This window comes from Drosophila innubila (genome assembly GCF_004354385.1).
Source record: "Drosophila innubila isolate TH190305 chromosome 3L unlocalized genomic scaffold, UK_Dinn_1.0 0_D_3L, whole genome shotgun sequence".
Classification (NCBI taxonomy): Eukaryota; Metazoa; Arthropoda; class Insecta; order Diptera; family Drosophilidae; genus Drosophila; species Drosophila innubila.
Genome location: NW_022995376.1, coordinates 22,523,568 through 22,548,276, shown reverse-complemented (window position 1 = coordinate 22,548,276; position 24,709 = coordinate 22,523,568). Strand labels below are relative to the sequence as shown.

At 36.1% G+C, this 24,709-nt stretch overlaps 1 protein-coding gene and 1 long non-coding RNA gene across 2 annotated transcripts; one reads left to right on the top strand and one right to left on the bottom strand.

Annotated features, from left to right (window-relative positions):
* Positions 1-247: 247 nt before the first annotated feature.
* On the top strand, positions 248-24,709 carry LOC117787788 (bumetanide-sensitive sodium-(potassium)-chloride cotransporter). The gene is made up of 19 exons (XM_034626402.1): positions 248-578; positions 12,238-12,746; positions 14,483-14,659; positions 15,214-15,328; positions 16,579-16,837; positions 16,897-17,150; positions 17,223-17,337; positions 17,542-17,681; positions 17,744-17,909; positions 17,975-18,117; positions 18,186-18,295; positions 18,977-19,112; positions 19,315-19,908; positions 21,053-21,281; positions 21,461-21,490; positions 22,410-22,507; positions 22,575-22,804; positions 23,955-24,178; positions 24,241-24,709. The coding sequence occupies exons 2-19, from the start codon at positions 12,496-12,498 to the stop codon at positions 24,483-24,485; spliced, it is 3,516 nt and encodes a 1,171-aa protein (XP_034482293.1). The 5' UTR covers positions 248-578; positions 12,238-12,495; the 3' UTR covers positions 24,486-24,709.
* On the bottom strand, positions 12,822-19,971 carry LOC117787790. The gene is made up of 3 exons (XR_004617699.1): positions 19,959-19,971; positions 13,797-13,803; positions 12,822-13,019 (listed from the first exon to the last, which is right to left on the bottom strand). It is a non-coding gene; the product is annotated as an uncharacterized LOC117787790 (long non-coding RNA).

Here is a 24,709-nt window from a genome sequence, read left to right as displayed (position 1 = left end):
TACTTATCAGCGTGTGGAAATGCATTTTCCACACACATAACAAAAGTGTTGTGATTTAAAGAAAAACAATGCATTGGTACAAATTTAAAATTGTTTCTTATTTCAAAGCTGCACGTGTATTCCACGTGTGTTCAAACATGCTTACTTCCACATGTTTGTTAGATTTATAATTAAATTCAATTCTTACGAATATGTATTTGTATGCAAGTATTGTATTTTATTATACAATTTTTCTAAATACAAGTAAGCATGTTATATGGCGGTGTTTTTGTGCCATTTGCTGATAATAACCATTGAATTGTGTTTCATTTACAAAAAAATACGTGTTTTGTTTTGTTTTTTCGTGTAGATAAAAAACTGTTTGCATATTTGCTTGTTTGACTTCTTGCCGGATGGCAAGTCTAGAGCGAGTGTATTTAACGTATCAATTGTTACACAAATATTAAGGGCTCTATTGTGGAACAAGACAGAGAAACCCATGAACATTTAAAATAGATTCAGTTATTAAATATCCGTCCACGAATGTCTTCACAAAAGCTTCGTTCTTAATAGGATTTAATTTATGCTCAATAAACTTGGTAAGTTTCCAAAACTAAAAAATACATTATATATATAGCCTGTAAAAAATGTATTCAATAAATTAATACTGGCACTTTTTTCAACGAAATCTGTAACTTATGAGACTAATAACTTGGTACGGACTTCATTATGACCTAAGACTTGCTGACAATTCGTTACTTTTTTTTTTTGGGATTTCCGGTTTTAAACTCATAATGAATGTTAATGTTTTTTGAGTAGTTACTTTTTTCTGCATTCACTTTTCTTTTGTCCTCTCTGTGCAATTCTACTTTAAGCATGAAAATTTGTATAAATATTCACATTTAGTTTGCAACTGACCCCGACCTAAAAAGTTCGCCTAACTCAGCTTATATATTTTTTTTATAAGAGAAAAAGTATTCGCTGAGTGTAGCATTTAAAATAAAGTATGTATGTAAGTATAGTGGTATACACTTACGTACATAAGTATTCATATGCCATTTTACTTCAAGTGTCTCTTAGTTAAAATGCACATGAACTTGAAATCTGTAATTGTTATCTGGCTCGGGACCCGGGTCTTGAGTTATGCATATATATACGAGTACCTTCATATTGTAGCCCCTGTGCTTTGGTACTTTTATTTTGACTTCCTTGTTAGTTTCCTTAGTCGTTTCTCTGCCCACTTTCATTTGGCGCTTTTAGCTTGTCGTCGTCGTTTATTGTTTCAATAGATGACAGTGAACCATATTGTTTAAGTATTTGTAATAGGAAACCAAGATCTCAGTATCTACTTACTGCTACATACAAATAACTAATATATCATATATATGACGAAAAACAATGTAATAGGTGACAAGTCATCATGTTTCTTGTTACATGTGGTATCTAAGCGAATGGAGCACTCATATCATATCTACATTTTTGGAATACTCGTATTTATCGGTTGAGTAATCGAAGACTCGTTGATGGAACTTTGGCAGTACAGCAGAGGGTAACATATTAGAACTACCACAATTTTGAATTGTTCAGAGTTTAAAATAAGGAAGAAGAATTTCCAATTTGTGTATAGAAATAAAAAATACTTAATATTATGTTGAAAATTTAAAATAATTTTTCAATACATATTATAGTTAAGTAAAAATGTTAAAAAAAAACTACTATATACATTTTTCAAGTGAACTCGAAATATTAATTTATGGGACCACATTTAAACAGTTAAAAAATTTGACATTTTGCTAATTTGTACTAACTAAAGTGGTACTAAAATGTGAAAAACTACTGTACTTTAAATTAATATTTTTGTTTTTTTTTTTTTATCAGAGTTACAGCCAAATAATTATCTTTGCCCTACTTAACTGACAAATGCACAACTTTTGGGTAACATTTCTGAAATTAATATGAGTACGTACACCTGCCTGAGGGTTCTCGCATTTGTATATTCCGAATGTTTGGTAGACTATTAACTTTCCTGAACTGAGTGCATCTGCTATCAAGTTAGCTGCACATGCGCACAGATGGCAATCAACCCTTAACTGGGAGTAGAGCAATCGTATTCGTATTCCCTTTCCTTTGCATAGCAACAACTCGTTGGGCAAGGGAAGGGCTGACATAGGATACGTTAAGGGGGTTGCTTTTAATGATGACGATTGTAAAAAACACATATTTATATATATATAAACATATGGAATCGCAGCTGATAGGAATGCGACTCTGCCTCTGCCGGCTGGACACGCGCTAAGACTCAGTTGTCAGAGACTATATTGCTGTGCATTCATCAATCTAGAGCGAATTTAATTCAAATGCAGCTAATGGACTAATAGCTTCTGACTTGACTCGACACTGAGCTGGGAATTCTGAGAACAAGTGGCGCTTGCGTTGGACTCAGCCAACGGCTTTTCATGTCAGCAGTAAAACAGACAATAAATAAAGAAAATGGGAAAAGTAAATGACACTGTGTGACAGGCAATGGCACAAATGGACAAAGAAAAGTCATAGCAAAATGCACGAGTTGAATGTAGAATGAAACTTGGAGACACTGTGCCAAAGCCGCGAGCTAAACTATTAAATCATTGACCTTGCGAACCTTGACAAAGAGAAAACACGACACGACAGTCTGGCAGAAGAGTCTGAAACTTGACTGCACCCGCCGATAAGTGAGCTGAAATTCTGGTGGTTGTGGTGGTTGCGGTGATGGAGGTGTAGGTGGTGATGTGGTTTGTCGGTTGTCGGGTGTGTCTATCGTGGCACAACGGAAATAATCGTACGTATAGCTATGAAAGCGACATGGAAATTATGCAAAAATCGTCAAACAACGAAAATAGTAATCGTCTCTTGCTTAAATGCGGACAATTTTCACCTTTTCGCTACATTTTCCGCTTTTAATCAAGATTTATGGCAATTGACGGAACGACAGACCAAGTAAAGCGTAGGATTGAAAAGAAGCAGCAAAACAGCAGAAAACCTTTTGCATCAACAACAACGATGAATTTGCCTCGTGTTCTGCTAATCAAAGCGATTTTTGTCTTGTCGGACCCATAAACCAAATCTTGCGGTAGCGGCTATTAATTGAATACGCCTTTAATTAAAATCGCGCGGAGTCTGTTACCCGCTACCCGCTACCCTCTAACCGTTACACGCTTAATCCGCTCCCTTGAAATAGATTTTTGAAGCTGAAGCTGAAGCGATTGTGCAGACCACTTGAAGATTAGAATTTGAATTTCTTGCTTTGATGTGTGCCGGAATTGTTGGGTCTAAGGTCAAAGTCAGGGTCAGCTTTGAGTAGATGAGGTCTCAGCCCTCATAAATTCCAACCGCTGCCATTAAATTCTTAAAAAAAAGCCCTGAACTAAACTGACAAGCGTATTGGAATCAAAAGCAAATTGAACAATGTTCATAATCCTGGCAAGCTTACAACGTGCTTACGTGGATTAGAATGAGAATATATGAAATTTATAATTTACATATGCACTCAGAAAAAAATATTGTTCTGCGTACTAGCTCGAATGAATACTCAAATTTAATTTTCTACATATTTTGAGTATGCACGGTCTCAATATAAGTATTTAAAATAATAAATATAGTCTGAAACGCGCTTGGAATAAGTACAAAAAGTTCTTGAACTTATCCCAAAAGTACTTAAAAAGTCTAGAATCAAGTATTTTAGGATTAAGTAAAAAATACTTGAAATTAGAATTTTGTACTTGAATCAAGAATTTTCGGGATAGGCGCAATTCTGACATCGATCGTAATTGATTTGAATACGGAATACATGATTTTTTTCTGAGTGTGGCAAATGAAAACAAAAAACGAGGCTTATAGAAACGTATAAACGCTCAGCCGTACAATTATGTAAACTATTTTCATACGGATTCACCCAATTAACAGGCAGACAGACAGACTACACATAATCACCTGGAGAGCGGACCGAAGGGAAGGTTGTATAAAGGTGCTTATGTGTGTTTTGAGCTAATTTTAGATTTTGATGAAGTACTCGTACCTAATGCGCTTATTTCGCTGTGAATCTATCGCAATCACTTGCCATGAATTTTCTTAAGCTCTCTTGTATTTATTGTTCCATCTTTCAACCAGTGTTCTCAAATAAACAATTTAATATTAATTGTTTTTTGAGTGTCTATCACGTGAGATGCTTAAGTGGCTACACACACAGTCATTTCTGTTTATCAAAGTTCTTGATTAGCTTCGATTTTAGTGAATTCGTTTAATAAGTTAGCTCGTGCAAATGACCTTTGACTTAAGTTTCAGTATTATAAATAATTTGTTAGATTCTGGAACCAAAACTTTGCTTCTTCGCGTGCTCCAATGCAATTTCCGTTTCCCTTAATGCCACCTCAAACTATTCATTAGTTGGGTTCTTTATGAAACTTTCGGCTTGTTTCATTATGGCATGCAGGGTATTTAACAACTAATCAGCATACAAGTATAATTCCCAATTATAATTTGGTAATGAAATCCCGACCTGAATACGTAAACACTGCCTGAAATTACTTCTGGATGTGTTTTTGATGTAATTCAAATTATGGGAAATTACATACTCGAAAGAGCATCGATTGCTTAGGTCAATGTCGGTATAAATATATATTTAATTTCATAAGCGAAATGACTCTCTTCATTTATAATTAAGCAATAATATAAAGCATATGACAAGTAACCTTGATTTTTAAAAGCAAAAGGATTATTTTTCTCACATTTCTAGGTAAGCAATAAAATTGAGTATACGACAAGTAAGCTTGATTTGCAAACTTTTGACGGTTAAATTCTTCATGCTAAATTTAAAGTTACTGTCAAGTACGTGTATGATTCAAAGGAATCTGTCATGACTTTTTTTAGCATTATAGAGTTTGCTTTTATTAAATTCAACGAATTCATTTCATGACTTTTTTTCATTTTGTACCTGGAAGCGGACTGTATGCAAGTAAGACTCGGACATGAAAAAATGCACATAGAGTCCAATTACGTGAAAAACTAAAATATTTCTGAAATGCCTGTAGAACATTCTCGGAAATAACTTTTTAAGCTCTTCATAAAGAGGTTCTCACCAGAGAACTGCAACGGGTAAGAGATGTTCGATCAGACTCGAACATTGACTCGTACTCGTTGTGATTTTTTCACTTTGCTCAAGCGATCGGAGCGGATCGTTCGAACTGAGCGTTTGATTCGAACGGTCAGTTCGAATCAAATCGTCCGCAATCATGCTGATCGTTTGTGAGCGTTCGTTTCGATCCAATCACGTTCGAGTAGCAATGATCGAAATGATTTTTGAGCGTTTGTGAGCGTTCGTTTCGATCGAGTCACGAGTCATGATCGAACTTGCTGACTGATTTGATTTGATTGTGATTGTTCGAGTACGATCGAAAACGACACTGTTGATTTTGTATTTTTTTTCCTGCTTCTTCTTCTAAGTAAATGTGCGCATATATGTACATACATTTATATTTATGTAATTATATTATATTTATGTAAATGCATATTTATATGAACGCAATTATGTACACACATTTTATTAAAACTATTATTTATAATTTATTTATTTATTATTAATTATTTATTTAGATTTAAATATTTTTTTATTTATTTAATGTCAACTTAGAATAGTTTATAAAATTTAAAATAATATGATGAAAAATGTCTGTCAAAAATTTAAATTTTAAATTAAAAGTAAAATGAAAAAATTAAATTAATTAATATTATAAAAGTATAATTTATTTTAAATAATTTAAAGTTTGATAGTTTTTCCAGTCTTTAAAAAAATTAAAATAGTATTATTTTATTATGGGCATGTGTAATTGCATGTATGTATGTACGTATGTATACGCAGCCCGTAATAAATTTTACAATAAACGTCTTAAGCATAAATACTATTGCATTTATACACATATTTCCGCACATAAATACATATAATTGCAAGCGCAAACGCTGCCACGTGCGCGCTCTGCCTCGCACATTTTCTGAACGAGTCAACTCGAGTATGACTCGATGATTGATCCGATCGTTTGAACAAAACGGGTATGAATCAAATCAAATCAACCAGCAAGTTCGATCATGACTCGTGACTCGATCGAAACGAACGCTCACAAACGCTCAAAAATCATTTCGATCATTGCTACTCGAACGTGATTGGATCGAAACGAACGCTCACAAACGATCACGATCCATGACGATCGCTGCTACTCGAACGTGATCGGATCGAAACGAACGCTCACAAGCAATCACAATCAAATCAGATCGTATGACTCGAACGCTACTCGACCCGAATTGTTCGAAAGCAAAAAAAATCATACCCGCGACTTGATCGTAAACAAAGAGACCCGTGACTCGATCGAACCCGTTGCGACCGAGTCTCTGAGTTGATTTGATCGAACTTGTCGCTCTGGTGCTCAATCATACTCGAACATACCCGTTGCAGTTCTCTGGTTCTCACATGATCAACCATCCCAGTCAGTTGCATTCATTTAAACGGTCGTCACAAAATTGAGGCCAATGCCATTTTCTAAAGCTTCTAAGTCCCCCCTTGCATAGCAAATCTTAGCATTTAGCCAATCGGCACGATTTTAAAATGACCAACTGGTATGAAAAACAATTTGGATTGAAACTCGGGCGTATGCGTAATTTATTTCTGTTAACTTTTATTAGAAGCAATTTTAGTTTCTTAAATGATGAAAAGCTTGAGCTTGTTGTGAGGGCCACCTGAATCGCTTCCTTTTTTATGGCTTTGTATGAATTTCGTTAAAATCCCTCGCATTTTCTGCTCAGCAACTTTATTTATTGCAATGGAAGCGAAGTTGGAAGCGTGGGAAGTGACCATAAAAATGGAACCGGCCAAATGCCATTGATTTTGTCAAAACAATTTTCCTTATGCTCGTAATACATTTTTTATTGACCTTTTAATGCTGGCAGCATTGTTTCGTATGCATGTATATGGATATACGTCTTAGAGTAGTCATACATATGTATATTTGTATGCTTGCATGTATTTGTTTTTTGTAGATTTTTGCACTTAATTTATGTTGCCGCAAATGAAGCAAATAAAAGCCGCAGTCAGAGCATGTGAACTGCGTCCGGGCCTTGGGGACAGCCGGCTCCGGGTACTTACCGACGAATGCCATTCCATTTCTGGGTCGTAAATTTATGCTGCCACAAATTTACGACTTTAAATCATAAAAAACATCGCTTATTGGAATTCGGCTATTCGAGTTTGTACCAGAGGAACACTCAACCTTGTATCATATCCCGGACCCTGTATGCCACAATATATGAAAGTACTCGTACAAAAGTGCGTAACATGCTCAAGTACAATCCAAAAGGCGACTTGTGGCTGCCACTCAGTTCGGTACAACTTGCCTGGGTTGGTTCACTTCACAGATTTCCCGTTGGCCACATAAAAACATCTTGAAATAATATTTATGGCACTTTTCAATGCAAATTTATAGCTGAAAAATAATATGAAATACTCGAACTCACACTTACATAACCAAGTCGACTCGACCGCCGAAAAGTGTCGACTTTACACTTGAAAGTCTTGGCTACTCAAAGTCATTTTGAAGAGCCCTTACACATAAAAATAAGACAATTATATTACATCAAGTTTAAATCAAGCCAAAATAGTTGACGCTTTGCATGTTTCTTTTCCAACAATTATCCAACTATGTCGGAATACTTTTCGTTTTTTAGTACGAATATATTATTTTTGTTGCCTAAGGGCTTCACATTCTCATTTTTATTCATAGTCACATTTATGTCATTAAAAAACTGGAAAATTAAGAAAAGTATATTCAGTATGCTACAAAATTCAGAAATTTCAAAGTTTTTTATTCAAGCTATGAAACTGTTGCTATGGCTTTAGTTCAGTTGAAAACCTGTTGAATTAATACAGGTTTTTTTTTGGTAAGAATTTGATTTGTTATTAATCTTAGTTGTTGTGTATTCTTCGTAAGGAAAAAAACAAAATAAATTGGAGTTTAGAAAGGTTACAAGAAATTCTTGTTGTGTATTCTTCGTAAGAAAAAAAACAAAATAAATGGGAATTTAAAAAGGTTACAAGAAATTCTTAGAGCTTTAACTTTTTGGAAAGTCTATTATAGTTTAAGAAATTGCATACATTTCACTTTTTTGCTCATCATTTTAAGACTACCTTTTTAAGGTAATTTGTTGCTGAAATTCCTTGACGAAAAGTTTGCCTTTATGCACTTTAGTTTCGCTTAAATTCATTAAAGATTGTTGTTGGGCATCCTTTAAATATTCAAACATAAATAATACAACTTTCAATTAGTACCAAAACCTTTCTAGTTTTTCTTAGGCTGAAAAATGCACATAGATATTAGATATTATATGTTCATTAGTTGACTTTGTTCTTGGGCTGTTTAATATTAAACATTTTGCGTTTTCTACTTTGGGTATTAGTTTGGCCCGCAGTTGATTGTGTTTGGGCCATGGTCAATATAATACTCGGCGGATCAGCACACGCTTGACTTGTTGTAACTTTTGTTGTATGTTTTTGACACATTTTTTCTTTGCCGTGCTGTCAGCTGCTGTCTCTTTCCTTTACTTCCGTTTCGGACTCCATGTCGGTCTCGGCTTGTTAATCAGCTTTGATGCGCGTGTCTATTCCAGTGTGTACACACTACTCGTAGACTTGCTTTCACTTGTTTTTCACCGCCTTCTGTCATGCGTTGATGGACGGTCGGTCGAGGCATTTGTGGGAACATGGCTAAAATATGTATGGTCAGGGGCATGGCCTTTTGACCGTTGCTAAAGTTTTGTTTGTGTGCGTGCTGTTTTGCTGATTACTGTTTAGACATGTATCGCTTCTCATCTTGTAGAAAAACGATTGATATCAATATTAGGGCATAAACTTTGCCCATCAACAATATGTGTGTCGCTTGACACTCTTGGTATCACGTCCATTCTCCATGTTCTGCCATTCCAATTCCAATGATGTTTTGTCATTAAGACCTGCTGCATCAGCATCAGCAATACCATATTTTATGGTTGTTCTGTTTTATTTTTTTCAACATTGGACTTTGAGTTATTGAGGTCATGCAATAAAATATTTGTGTATTGTAGGTGTGCTCTTATATACGAGTACAATACCAATTAAATATCTTATTTCGTCTCTTTTGATGCTGCGAATTGTTGGATGTAAAGGTTTTACTGTATCACACAATTGTCTAATTCTTTGCTCTTGTTGAAAATCTCTCAACTCTTTACGAGCCAGATCCAAAGTTGAATTTATCTGTTGGCCATTAAGAAGGCAGCTAGCTTTTGGCTTACAACATTTAATTCGGTCATATAGCAAAGGGCGTCGTCGAACAAGCCTTATATATAGGGGGATCTCAAAGACCACCAAAGTAGTAAAAATCTTATTTTATTGTGGCAATTGAAATGCGAATGGGCGTTGAATTGGGCAATGAAAAGAAAGCGTAGCAGCGCTTAAATACGCATACTCACATAGGCTTTTCCATAGTCAAATTTGTAGAGTGAGTATACTTCCCTATAGGAAAAATAAGCAGCGCACAGTGGCGCCATTTCTCATTTTGCTTTGCAAAAATCAAATCTTTTAAACAAGGCAAGATAATTTCAAAATTTTAAAAGCATTTGACAGAAAACGTCTTAAGCTTTAAAATGACAGCTTGCACATCTAGTTATTTTCCATCAAAGTTAAAAATAGTCTAATTTTCGTGCTTTTATACATTGCTGGTTAAACAAATAAATAAGTTAAGAAACAATTTTTTTAAAATTATTTTATTAGAAATGACCATACTTTTCAGATTAAATCAAAAGCAATAAGATCGGTGGCATAAATTGTCTGCAATTCAGTTTTAAAGTTTGCATTTCTTGAAAAATTTTAAACGATTTCAATAACCTTTTGTATTCGTAGTCTTTGTAGACTTTTTTATCGAATGCATATGTTACTTTTTACGAACGCTTTCGTCAAAAAAAAAAAAGATTTTTGTCCCGTTTTTTTGGCCTGCGGCCCCAGTGTGCAGCGGGAGCAATTGGCCCATTGTAGGGCCATTAAAGTTGCTCTGTCCCTAGCTCGGGCCTCAGCCGTTTTCCTCGCTCGGACAATGGCAACAATTATTCAGATAAGTTTTTTACAACTTTTCCTCGTTGTTTTATGTCATGCCTTTTAGCAGCTGTCAAGCGATTTCACAGAGCCGGGAAGAGGGACACAGCAAATGGTGCTTTGTGTAAGATAAATTCAAGTTGGCAAAAAAATAAAAATCAATGTGGCCTGCCTCATGCTACCTGAGAGATACGGTGACAAAATGCGAATGAATTTGTTGAATTTGTTTATAGCACAATTAATCAAATTCTAGGCCTGGCTTGATCATAAATCAGTCATCTACTTTTGATGCCATCATCATCATTACAAAATGGTTTAATTTCCAAAAGTGGTCGCCTTGAGACTGTTAACCCCACAGCTTATAGCCTTAATAAGTTTTAACATTTGGACTCACCTGTCCCTTGGCAAGGTTATAGGTCATCGGTTGCCTTCTTAACGTGTGTCTCTGTCGCTGTCCGATAAGAAAAAGTCAAAGTTTCGAATGAACAAGCTGCAGTTGTTGCCTTTCCCATGCCATTGACTCATTGACTCATTGAATTAAGCTCTTAATTGCTCCAATAAATTTGTGCACATTCCATGTTGCACGTTAAACGTTGCATGTTGCACGTTGCTCGCTGCACGAGTTCCCATCATATTCTGTGTACTATACAAATTTCGAAATGAAAAATGTCATAATTGGCGTAATTATTTCGCGCTTTCATTTAGGTCGCTTAGCGTTTTTCTTTCTATTCTATTGCGAGTATCTGTCACTTGTTATGCTAATTGCTTTTGTTTTTTGTCTTAAGTTTAACTTGACCCATAAATTCCAGGCCTCCGAAAAATTCCTCGCATCTGTGACAAATTGCCGCCGCTTTGCAATCAATTCTTGTAATTCCTTTGGGTTTAGTACGTATACGCCAGGTGTGCCAGGGTAAGGTTTGAAATCCACTTGCCACACATGACAACCATGGCAAACACTGGAAACCATGGCAAGCTCTGGTCCCCTCTGGGATCACAAAGACTCTCCTAATCATGATTAATTTGCATCAATTTACTTGTGCCATTTTTAGCAACCGATTTGTGCACAAATTTCAACTGAAATTGCTCAATTTGTGGCGGACGCACTTCTTAAAATCTATTTAATACAAACTTTTAGTTTCTTGATGGCTTTCACAGACAAACAAGTGCACAGATACTCAGTCAATATCTATGTATAAAACAACATAAGATAAACCTTTTTAAAGGCATTTATTCCCTTGGGATATGTTTAGGCAATTGCTTCTATGACAACTCAAGTAATTCAAGATGAACGTCAAAGCATTGTTAATTTAAGCTAATGAAAGCCTTGACTTCGGAAACATACAACTTTTGCCAGGAAACTCCAATGATGTTTCCTGTAATAAGCATTTCTATACTCCAAGATTTAATTCCGAAAGTCTCATTCAGATTATAAAACAATCTGATATAAGCTTACTTTAGTAGTGATGATATTTGTTGTATGTTTATTAGAGTCGTTCAGTTTTTTTTAGGGGCTTGTATTTATTTAATTATATTAAAACTAATATATTACAGCCGTTCTACTTGCCCGATCCAAATAATTTTTATTTCTAAATTCATCATAAATCGGGCTCTATTTGGGGTTTTATTATTATATTTTTTGGGGTTACACCTAACGAACAAGTACTCAAATAATAATCACGTATGCATAACTTCTCCTTACAAAGTGGAAGCTCGATATTGATTTTACACCCATGGTTTCTTTCTAGAATTCATCGTAGATTACGATTTTTTACTTCATACAAATTGACCCACTGTAATGCTTGTATCTGATAAGAATTGAAATATTTAAATATTTATATTTAGTTTTTTGTGTCTGGAGAAATGTTTTTGTAGTTTGCCATAAAAGTATTATGAATATGAAAATAATAAAATTAATTAAGAGATTAATTTTACAGAAATTATAGTATATATGGGTTATATAATAAATAAAGCCACTGTTTAGTTCTATTAAAAGTAATCACAGTAATAAAGCTTTATTACTGTTTGATTAGAATGAAATATAATTAGAACCGTTTATTGGAACGTAATTGACATGTGGTATATTTACTAATTGATTGATTTTGTAACCATGTTTACAGCGACATATTTGCGGATCAGCGGAAAACAATTAGTCGTGTAAAAAAGTACAAGAAAATAATAAAGTCGAATGCTGTGTTTTGTCTAAGGAAAAGAAAATACTCATAGATAAAAGGAATTAATACAGCTGATTTACACAACAACGAGTTGAAGTGAACAAAAAGGACTAAATCTTGTTTGAATTAGCTGTCCATAGAGGTTCAAAACTTTTTGTTAAAAATTGGAAACACACAGACACAGACACAGACACAGACGAAGACATGTCAGAAACGGCTTCATTTGAAATGGGCTCGGTGGATCGACCCAACCGCTTCCAAGTGAATCCTGTAAACCATCAAAAGAACAACAACGACAACGAAAACCGCAAATCACACGCCTCTTCGGCCGACCCAGACTCGGATGGACCGCACGAAGTTTACCGCCGGCTGACCAACATCGAGGGAGACCTTCTCGAGGACGACATTTTCGATGCGACACAGTTGCTGAACAAACAACAGCCCCGGCAACAGAGGTGAGTTTCCCATGACCTTGTCTTTCCCCATTTGCCCCGCCGAACTTTTCTGAAGGAACTGTCAACTTTTTTGAATCTTTTTACATTCTGTTAATTGTTTTGCTTTGCGTCAACCATTATTATCTTATAAATTTCTTTGTTTCCTGTCTAACCTAACCTTTCTGTCTATCTTCGACCTTATTTTCAATTCCACGTTCCGTTCCGGTTTGTGATTCTGTCGACCGTTTTTATTATTTGCTAACAGTATGTTAGATGCGCTCATTACACAGAGGTCTTTGGTATAGTATATTATGCGATAAAGATATCTAGCGTGTCGTATGAATCAAATTAAAGTTCGTTTGAGTTTTTACAATTTTTATACATTTATTCTAACTCTCCTTAAAACAAATTAAATTTCGACTTTATTAAAAAAAAAAGATATTCTAATTTAAGATGTCTCCCGATATTTCTTTTTACTGAGAAAATATAATGCAGGGTATTCTTTAGCATAAGCCCTCATGATATTAAATTTGAAATTTGAGTTAGCACATATCTGTCTCGTACACACTCGAATTTCAATCTAAATTTTAAAATTGGCTGAGCATGATGCATCTATCAAATTCATTTAAAGTTTATCGACCCGCTCGCTGTCCAAAAGTTCAACAAACAGAACCTCCGTCGCTGTTGAGACCAGCTGCCTCTAGAGATGGGACTCCGGGGTCAAAGGGAGAATGCACTGCAATAGACGTCGACAATACATTCAATCAGAGAAAAAGAAATACAAATAATTTGTATTGGTAGTCGATGAATGCAGGCGAATCAACATTGACTTTGAGTTCATTTTCGTAGTCAATTCCTTCACAAAATATATATATATATATTGGCCACAATCGACTAAAGACATTGTTTGGTTGATAACTGGAATTTAAACAACTTTGCGATGCGGTTTTATTGCCTGTTGTTGATTTTTCATTTGAGTACATTTTATTTAACTTATAACATATTTAATTTGAATGCAAAAGTAGATTTCCAAATATCTTAAATGTGCAATTTGCCAATTATTTTCTAAACCTTTGATCTAACTGCTTCTACCAAAAATTAGTCTCTCCAAATAGACCACAAATTGTAATTTAAGCCATAATTCCCTCTCAACAATGTGAATTGAAATGCGCATTTATGAGTTTGGGAGTAATCAGTACATTGGCTTGCTGGTTGCCGAGACATCACATAACCATCCATATATTAGATTGCGTGAGTGTTTATGAGATTTTGGATTTGCTTCTGGCTGTTGGTCAAAGTCAATTGTTTAATTCAGCAGGGATTCAGTCAGTCATAGAACAACACATCATCAACAGTAATAACAACTGGAGTCATTTTGGGTCCTTGTTCGTCTAGAATTCCTGTCTACGCATGTGGGCGTGTCCTGTGGCTATGTGCACGTAAAGAGCACAGCGAGAGACAATCAGAAGTGAATACTCTGTCCTTTGGACTTGAATACTTTATAAGTTTTAAGCTACTTAATTAACATTTAGTTGAAAATTATCATGGAAATAAAAAGAACAAAACAATGATGAATGTCGTGTTAAATGAAATCTTTATTCAACTTTTAAAATGAGTGCTTACTGTACTCTTAAGTAATTAATGTATGCATGTATAATTATACATGTTGCAAACTTTACCGCCAAGGGCAATGCAGATTTTTCTGTTCTTTCTGCTCAAATAATTAATAATTGTTTTTCACTTTCTTCTTTGTACAGGCCGTCCATCAAGAGCAGTTTTCGCGACAAGGATAAACCGTCGCGATTTAAGGATATGCAGACAACAACACGTTTTCAAGTGGAACCACAAAACGAGGAATCTGATTCGAATGATTCACAAGAGGATCGCGAACTGCTGGACAATGAATACGACACAAAATATGCAAAAAGCTTTAGGTAAGTTCTAACTGTTGATGACCTTTTAATTTATTAGGGCAATGCCAAGTATGGTAGTCGACTATAGAAATAAGTTTAACATTACATTCCTAATTAAATCGGTAACCTAAATTTTAAATTAACAATAAAATTAAGATTCCAAAATAAATTATATAAATAAAATAAATCAAATGAAAATAATTTGCTTTATCGGACAATATAAATAAAATAATTAAGTCTGGATTGAACATAATCTCTACTAATTGAAATAACTTAACAATAAGAAAAACTAATTTTTCAGTGTCAAATTAAATTTAAAAAAAGTGCATAAAATATTAATAAAATAAAAGCATCATAATTTATAAGGTCAACTTTTAGTGTAAGGTTGCTGAATAAAGTGATTAATAATAATATGCACAATTTAAACCTAAGACTTTTAAAAGCATTCAAAAAAGACCAATCTAATTAATATATAAACAAGAAGACTGCTCGTATGAACTAAGATTCTTAAGATTCTTGTAGCTGTTAGTTATGGTCTTTAATATATAAATTAATAATCTGCTTTCTGTATCTAGGCACTTTACGCGTGAGGCACTGCCACGCCTCGATAATTATCGCAACATGATGTCAATACAGGCCGCCTACCGCCCCACGCTCGATGAACTGCATAATGCAACTCTGACTGGAAAAGTGAGTGCCGTTTTTGATTAATGTTTATTCATTTTCCCTGTAATGATGGCTTAATGGTTCTGCCTCAAGAGGTGTGTAAGGCACATGCATTTAAAGGTTCTCGGTCGCATACAACAGAATGTTGTTGTGAACTTTTGCAGTTTCGGAAAAAGCAATTTTCATCGTCGGTGAAGCGTTGCAACACGTTGTCGCAGTCTGAAACTGCCAACAGTCAATCATGGCCAACAGTTGGGGTCATTAGCATAGCGACAAAAGCGTGTCCTACGAGGTTCGAGGAACGCTCAGTCAGCTCTGCTGCGTGACAGGAAAACCGCCGAGAATGGAGTCTAATAAACTCAAGCACATTTACATTTTCGAGCTATAATCAAGTGCAGCTGCCATTATTTTAATTAGCTGCAAGTGAGAAACTTAGCCGAACTCTGATTGTTTGATTGTACACAGAGTTCGAGGAAAATTGTGTGACCTCTACACCTACGGTTCAGTCACTTTAGGGCGCTGACTTTTCAATTGACTATCTAACTTTTCGAAGCGTGTTTTTCCGTCTTTTTTTGTGGGCGCGTGGCGTCGCAAATACAATTTGTAAGACAATCAATTGTCACTAATTGATTTTTCATTTTGAAAATTGTGTTTTGTGGCTTTTTATATCGTGTCAATTGGACGTGGGAGTGCATGAGTTCAGAGGTCTAAACGCAGAGATACCCTGTAGGCAAATAAACTCACACAAAGATGCAGGGATTGCAAAACTTAATTTTCTTATGCTCTTTGAAACCAAAACTATCCCATTTAGTGTGTACAGAGTATAACAAAAGTGTCAATAAGCAAGAAAATTGGGCAATTATTTGGCTATTGTTATAACAGGTTTCCATTCCATATATATATATGACAAGTCAGTGTAAAATGTCCTTCAAAAATATCCTGTACTTCCTAAAATAAACAGAAGAACAGTTGCTGCTTCGTTTGCGGTGGCGTATGATTAATTTTATGAGCAAGTGAGCAAAGGCTCAGCTGACCTGGCTTTCAGCTGACGGCAAATTAAAGTCAACGCTGCTTGAGAATTTACGGATTATCGTCGGCTGGGAAGTGGAAAGTCCCAGAGTGTCATTTCTGGGTGGCATCATTTATCAACACTAGACAGCTTGATTGAAAATTGCCCAGCCCTGAGCTTAAATCATCTTTGACTTTTTTTAGGGGGGTCTGCTCACTCTCTTACTTTCTCACTCACTCTCTTTCTCTGTCTCTTTCTGTCGTAGAACACGCACAGCCTACAACGTAATCAGGATTTAGAGTCGGGCAATATGAATGGCATGCTGAAATTCGGTTGGATCAAAGGTGTACTCATTCGATGCCTGCTCAACATATGGGGTGTAATGCTGTTTCTGCGCCTCAGCTGGGTCGTGGGACAGGCTGGCATCATCGAGGGTTTTGTATTAATACTGACAACGACTGCTGTCACGACTATCACGGCGTTGTCAATGTCGGCGATAAGCACCAACGGTGTCATCAAAGGAGGTGAGTCCTGGCTCCTTGTCATTTAATGTTTTTAAATGGTTTTTAATACGCTTGGCTAGGTGGCACCTACTACATGATATCCCGTTCCCTTGGCCCCGAATTTGGTGGCTCTATTGGCCTGATTTTCTCACTCGCAAATGTCGTTGCCTGTGCGATGTATGTGGTCGGTTTCTGTGAATCGATGCAGGCCATGATGTCGAGCATGGATCTGAAAATTGTTGATGGTGACATCACGGATGTTCGCATCGTTGGCAGCGTCACCATTTTACTTCTACTCATCATAGTTGTTGTCGGCATGGAATGGGAGGCCAAGGTGCGTATGATTGATTTATCAATTTTCAAAACATTTCCATAAATTTGTATTGACAATAATCGGATCTTTAAGGCACAAATCGGCCTGCTCGTCATTTTGCTGGCTGCGATTGCTGACTTCCTCATTGGCAGCTTTATTGGTCCCAAGAGCGAGGAGGAGAAGGCCAAGGGATTCCTTGGGTACAATGGTAAGTGTAATATTCATAAAAAATCTCATTATCTTAAGTTAGATTCTTCAAAGGTAAGGTATTAAGCAATTTAATAGGCTTAAAAAAAATCAAGGAAAATATTAAATCAATTAAGAAATGAAGTATTAATCCAAAAATAATCAAAAAACCCAATAACTTGTTTTGCCTTGCTTTTAAAAGAAGTTTAATAAATTTTCTCCACAGCCACATTATTCCAAATGAATCTGTTTGCGGACTACCGTAAGGAGGATGATGTCCAGCATGATTTCTTCTCCGTCTTTGCGATATTCTTTCCCGCTGCAACAGGCATTCTGGCGGGTGCCAACATCTCTGGCGACTTGAAGGTATGTCTCACCGAACAAAAGCAAGGCCAACGATTGGCAATTATGAGTGCTTTGTATTTTAGGACCCCCAAAAGTCCATACCCAAGGGTACAATCTTGGCCATAGTCCTCACAACAGGCACTTATCTGCTCATGGTCGTCGTCTGTGGAAGCGTTGTGGCCCGCGATGCTACCGGCAACTTGACCGACATTGTCAACGGGTCGTATGAGTTTCTCAACTGCACAATGGGTAAGCATAAAAGAGGCCTCTCTCTTTTTTTTTGACCGAAAGGTGTAATTAAGTTGCGTCAACAGGTGAATGCGACTTTGGGCTGCAGAATTCATTCCAGGTAATTGAGTTGGTCTCTGGTTTCGGACCTCTCATCTATGCTGGTTGCTTTGCCGCAACATTGTCGTCAGCATTAGCCAGTTTGGTGTCCGCACCAAAGGTCTTTCAGGTAAGAGTTAAAGATATATAAAGAGGAAAGGAAATGCTCGTAATATGCTATTCCACTTCTATTTGCAGGCACTGTGCAAAGATGAATTGTATCCAAAGATCGTGTGGTTTGCCAAAGGCTACGGCAAGAATAATGAGCCAGTTCGAGGCTACGTTTTGACGTTTATCATTGCAACGGCGTACGTATATATACAAGCACAGATTATACGATATCGATATATTAACTTCTTTTAATTTAAAAATTATTTTTCGGACATATTTCTGCGAAACTTGAGTATTTGAAATAAATATTTTATTATTTACTTATGACGTAAGTACTGAGTAATAGTTAAATACTTGAGATATAATTGTGTTTGGCACCAAGGTATGATTACATTAATTTAGATAAATTAAATAAAAATTCATTGAAATACGCAAAGTCAAGTTCCGAAATTCAAATATTTAGACAGGAAAATTTAAATGCATTACCTTCACTGGAAGCTCTTTAATTAAAGCTTCTGGAAATTTCTTTTTTGGTTTAGTTTAGAGTGCTTGCAGTTTGACAAAAAAATTAGAAAAAGTGAGATTTAAAAATAAAATATAAAAATAAAAGTGGTTTAGTCACTTTCGTACTTTTAGTGATGCTTTTGACATGTGTGATGACTGACGTCCACAGTGATGCAAATACAATTTGTATGCATACAAGATAACAATTGGCTATTTTATATTTCGTAGAATTGGAGAATTTGCGTTTTCTATCGCATTTTACTAGATAATAAAAAGTACAGATATTGTAACTTTTCGCTGAAGAACCAATTAATTTTTGCAGTTTAATAAATGTCTATGAATAAGTATAATAAATGAATAATTTATCTTTTTAGCTTTATCCTCATAGGCGAACTCAACTTGATTGCACCACTCATCTCTAATTTCTTCCTGGCCGCCTACATGCTAATCAACTTTAGTACATTCCATGCCAGTCTGGCTAAGCCCGTGGGCTGGCGACCAACTTTCAAGGTAGGTCATTTGTTCTATTTTTAAGAATTATTTTACACAAATAAATAAAAGAATTTATTGTTTATTTAAATAATTGTACAAACATTTAACTAATTTTAGAATAAAATAATTAACTTACTTTAGTAAGCTTAAAAACACTTTGATTTAAATTAAAACATAGATTTTCTTTTACTTTTCCACTCCTTATTCTTTCTTCTTTTAGTATTATAATATGTGGCTGAGTCTGTTGGGCGCCGTGCTCTGTGTGGCGGTTATGTTCCTGATTTCCTGGGCCACAGCTCTCATCACGTTCTGTGTGGTGCTGGCGTTGTACTTAATTGTTGCATATCGCAAGCCAGATGTCAACTGGGGATCCACAACTCAGGCGCAGACCTACAAGAATGCACTGATGTCCGTGCAGCAGCTGAACAATGTGGAGGATCATGTTAAGAATTATCGGCCGCAGATTCTGGTCTTGTCCGGATTGCCCAATACACGACCTGTCCTGGTTGACTTTGCGTACATGTTGACCAAGAATCTATCGCTGTTGGTGTGCGGACATGTGCTGAAAGGATCTGGTTCGCAAAAGTATCGCAATTACCTTAAGGAGCGCGCCTCGAACTGGTTCAGGAAACATACTGTCAAAGGCTTCTATGCGCTGGTCGATGGCGAGGACTTTGAAGGAGGAACTCGGGCTCTCATGCAGGCCACGGGCATTGGCAAACTGAAGCCTAATATTATTCTGATGGGCTACAAATCGGACTGGCAGACTTGTGAGCGCAAGGAGCTCGTGCAGTATTTCAATGTCATGCATAAGGTAAGCTAGGCAACAGATTTGATAGATATGGCCCGCATTTGACACAAAACATTTTTATACCCGTTACTTAAAAAATAAGTAAAAAGGTATATTTTGTTCATTGGAATGTATGTAACAGGGAGAAGGAGGCATCTCCGACCCAATAAAGTAAATATATTCTTGATCAGCATCAACACCCGAGTCGATATATCCATGTCCGTCTTTCCGTCTGTCTGTCCGTGTTAGCGCTTAGATCTCAGAGACTATAAGAAGAAGAAGTCTGAAGACTCCACGCAGGTCAAGTTTATTTTAAATTTTAGATACGCCTTCTTCTGTCCCTGCGAATTGCGAAAGATCATCACACCCACAGTTTTTTATGGTAATTAACGTTATCTTTTAATATTATCGATTAGCTCAACTAACCGCAGCAAGATCGGATTAGTAGTAGTAGCTTATCAAAGTTATTAAAAGTTAAGTTAATACAAACACCCAAAACTATGCAGAAGTTTTTATTATGTAGCAATATCTATAAAGTACTTAAATATACATTGAAATAAGTAACGGGTATTCCATGGTCGGGATCTCGACTATAGCATTTTCAAAAAGTTTTTTTTTGAGCGAAGTTTTTTTTTTTAAATTTGTAAAATTTCGACTTAGTTTTTAGCGTTTTTCAGAGGTTGGCTTGCATTTCTCAACATTTGTAAAAAATGCCTTAACAGATTTTAGTACGCTTTAGATTTCAATAGTTCAAAAATCCATTCGCGCTTTCCCTGAATTTTAATCTTAAAAAATCGTAAAAACCTTTAAAAATCATTATTTTCTTAATTCAAAAAGTTATTGATTAAAACGAATGATTTATATTTTTAACTGTTAATACCTGAATTGTAGATAAATTCATAAGCTTTAAGAAAATGTAAAGCTTTATTTAATCGGTCATGGCAATTTCGAAAAATGATGACAAATGAATGCGCACCTCTTAAAACAGCTAAGAAAAAAGCTACATTTTAAAAAAGTTAATTAAAATACTACCATAGTAGAAAAAGCTTTGTGTCATATGAGTCCCCAAATGTGTCAAAATAAATGGGTTTAGTTCAGAAGAAAAATGTGCGAATTTGTTGCCGTCATTCTGTAAAGAAAGCTAATGAATAAAAATCTTCTCTATCAGGCTCTGGATATGTATTTATCTGTGGCCATATTACGTGTACCCCAAGGTCTGGACTGCTCTCAGCTGCTGGGCTCACCCGAGGGTATTTGGTCAACTGCAGCTAACAATCTAGATGTGCCACGCACTTTGCAGCCCAATGAGAGCTCCGGCGACTTGCAGGCAACTGAGCACAGCGCCAGGAACGTTCTCAGTGGCAGCGTGGACTCCCTAAGTCGAAATGTCTCCCAAGGTGAGTTGGATTGAAGTCGCTTAGGAAATCCGATTAATATTCTTTTGTTAATTATTTTTGCATGGTCTACAACAAATCGCACTTGTGAACATACAAAACACAAACACTTGCCACCACTTTTAACTTTAACTCTGCACACATCTCAATTTCTATCTGCAAACTCAAATTTTATGTTGCAGCCAAGAATTTGGGCCTGAAAATAGTCAAAAGTAAGTAAAATGTTCGTTGATCAAACTTTGTGGAAATAATTTTGTGTTATTTTTTTTTTCCTAAATGGGACGTATTTGCATTTCCGTTTCCGTTTTCGTTTCCGTCTATGTCTCTGTTTATTTTCAACTTTCCTAGTGCGTTTCAATCAAGGCCTGCGTAGAATACGCTCTTGGCCAGCTGCTGAACTAGAGTGTAAGATCAATTTAACGTGTCTTAAGCTACTTGATTGGAATGTGATGTTATTGTGTAGGGTTACCTCTGCCAGTAGGTAAATATGTATGAACATTGAGCAGACTCTACCTTCTCCCTTTTCCCCCTATGAGCACTTAAAGCATGTTTTACCTTAAATCTTATAGCTGACAATCATTAGGCCAACAAATTAATCTCGTCTTTTGCACAAAACTAATTCAAAACTAACTGTAAACTTCAACAACCGCAACACGGCTCAACTTCTAACTTCTAAGGTCTCGACAGGGACATGAACATGAATAAGGGGAATCTCCTCGCCAGATGTGACAAAAACCCTTTGCCAATTTGTGCTGCTGTTGAGCCCAAATTAATAAATGCTCGTAAATTTGAATTTAAATTTATACAATGTCCCCAAAAAGACCTTGTCCAAGGAAAGGGCTGACTGTGTGCGAATTCATATGCCACCTCACCAAAAAAAAAAAATAGAGGGGATGTAACAGCACGTGCATGTTTTGGGCTTTATGTTTTGCATACAATTTCCCAATTTTCAAACTGAATGAATGTGTAAATGGGCGAACTGACGATAAAAGGGAATAGAATTTGCTTATATGTATTTATTATATTTAATGAAATAATTCTGAGAATGAGAATGGAGCATGGCTTGAATGCGTTAATATTCTTCTTGCATGAATTAGTTAAAGATTGAAGTATAATTTATTTTTTCTATAGCTTCTAGCACCAGTGACTTATCCTTTATTGCCGGCAATCAAACAAAGGATGTTTCAGGTGTGCCCGATCCCTTGGAAGTTAAGGCCGCCATTGAACAGGTATGAGCTAGACTTGTGACCTGATCGCATTCTTAAATAAAACAAATGAATTTAATTTGCCACATAGCCAAACGCAATAAGGAAATCGAAGAAGAAACACGATGATCCCGTCTCACTCTACCGAGGTCCAGGTGGCGTCGAGTTGCCCAAGGACGTGCTGGCTGATTTGACGCAATTTACGCGAAAACGCAGCCATGCCATCATCGATGTCTGGTGGTTATATGACGACGGAGGACTCACTTTGCTGCTGCCTTACATCATAAGTACGAGGCGCACCTGGCAATCATGTAAATTGAGGTAAGTACCTAATAGCGGGAAATATAATGCCCAGTAGATTCGAGTTGAGTTTTTATACACCACATAAGTACATGAGTGTTATGGCTTAATGGTTAGGAATGTAACTGGCAGATGGAGATATCTGTGCATCTTTAAAGTTTAAAGTAGAAAGTTAAACTAAATTTTTTTGTATTTTTGTTAATGTTATTTTTTCGATTTCTAGTTTGACTTTCGGAATATGAATATATATTTTATTTTTTTGTTGTACTATTATTTGGATTTGTTTTTTATCGAGAATTAAGTATCTCGCTGACTTTTTTTTACTTTTGTTAATATTATTTTTCTGATTTCTAGTTTGATCTTCGGAATGTAAATATTTATTTTATTTTGTTTGTTTTACTGTTATTTTGATTGTCTTTACAAGAATTAAGTATCTCGCTATCTAGCATATTCATAAGCAGAGTCTACACTCAAGAAAAAAATTAACAGAAACTCCACAAAAAGAGTCAAAAACAATTTTTTTTATTCATGTCTTAAACTTTTTTGAAGCGTTCATGAAAATTAAATAAACGTAGTTTCCCTGTTTTGTGTACATTCTTTTTTGTTATTCTACCTGCTTTTGCCGAGTGCACTTGTTTAAAATGAGAAAGGAATGAAAGCAAGGTCCCAAGGTGCTTAAGCAGACCCCCTAGCATAAAATGCCTCAGCAGATTTATTTGGTATGAATTGAATTTGAATTCAGTTAAGAATGGAGGCAGCTTTTTAGAGCAAAATACTTCTCTGCCAGATGTTGTGTATTTATTTGAATGAGAGTCGGGTCATGTGCAAGGGAATGGACATGAAACTGACTGACTGGCGGAATGATTTCTTTAGATTTTCAAATGACAGACATTTGCCATGTGAATAGACATAAACAGCTCATCAGCTTTGTTGGTTTTTGTTTTAAAATTTAAGCACAGTCACTTGGGGAAAATGAAATTTATATTGATACGGATACGAACACGGATATAGATATTGCTATTGTAGTATGCAGTGAGGCGTTAAGTGTAGTTGGTGGTGGAGCAAGTGAAGCGATTGATTTGACTTCTGGGTGTCAATGTCTACAGATATGTCTGTACACTTGGACAGCTTTAAATTGAATTTAATGGTTTTTGTGTTATCCATCGAACAGAGTTTATGCATTGGCCAACAAACAGGCGGAATTGGAGTTCGAGCAGCGATCCATGGCCAGTTTGCTGTCTAAGTTCCGCATTGACTACTCGGATCTAACTCTGATACCGGATATTACCAAGAAGCCGCTGGAAACATCCACGCAATTCTTCAATGAACTTATCAAGGATTTCATGGTGGCCGAAAAGGAGAATGGCAGCAAAGCCACACTCATCGAGGATGAAGGTGAGACATCGTTAGGTGTTAATAAAAATATCTTCCTAATACACATATATTTTTCCGATCAGCTCTCATTAGCGAAGATGATCTGCTGGCTGTTGTGGACAAAACAAATCGTTATCTGCGTATTCGCGAATATTTGCACGAGCAATCAACGAACTCGGATCTCGTCGTCATGACGCTGCCGATGCCCCGCAAAAACATCGTCTCAGCGCCCCACTACATGGCCTGGCTGGAGAGTCTTAGCCAGAATATGCCACCATTCCTCTTTGTGCGAGGCAATCAGACGAGTGTGCTCACATTCTATTCGTAGTCAAGAGAATCGACGTTTTAATTAACCATAGACAAAAACTCACTTTTATTGTTACGCGTAGTTAAATGAGCACACGATTTTTACCATTATTCTAGTTATACCATAAATGTATTTATATTTGTATTTATACTAATACTTATGTTTATATAGGCTACCCGAAATCACACGCAAACCGAATCCCAAACGCACGCGAGAACATTAAATGTTATACAGAGTTGTAGACA

What these genes read in the sequence shown, in the direction of transcription:
- LOC117787788 (XM_034626402.1), top strand. Translation starts at nt 12,496, where the DNA reads ATGTCAGAAACGGCTTCATTTGAAATGGGCTCGGTGGATCGACCCAAC. An exon ending in ACGTTTATCATTGCAACGGC is followed by an intron (nt 18,296 to 18,976) that starts GTACGTATATAT and finishes TTATCTTTTTAG; the next exon opens with CTTTATCCTCATAGGCGAAC. An exon ending in TTAAGGCCGCCATTGAACAG is followed by an intron (nt 22,508 to 22,574) that starts GTATGAGCTAGA and finishes TTTGCCACATAG; the next exon opens with CCAAACGCAATAAGGAAATC.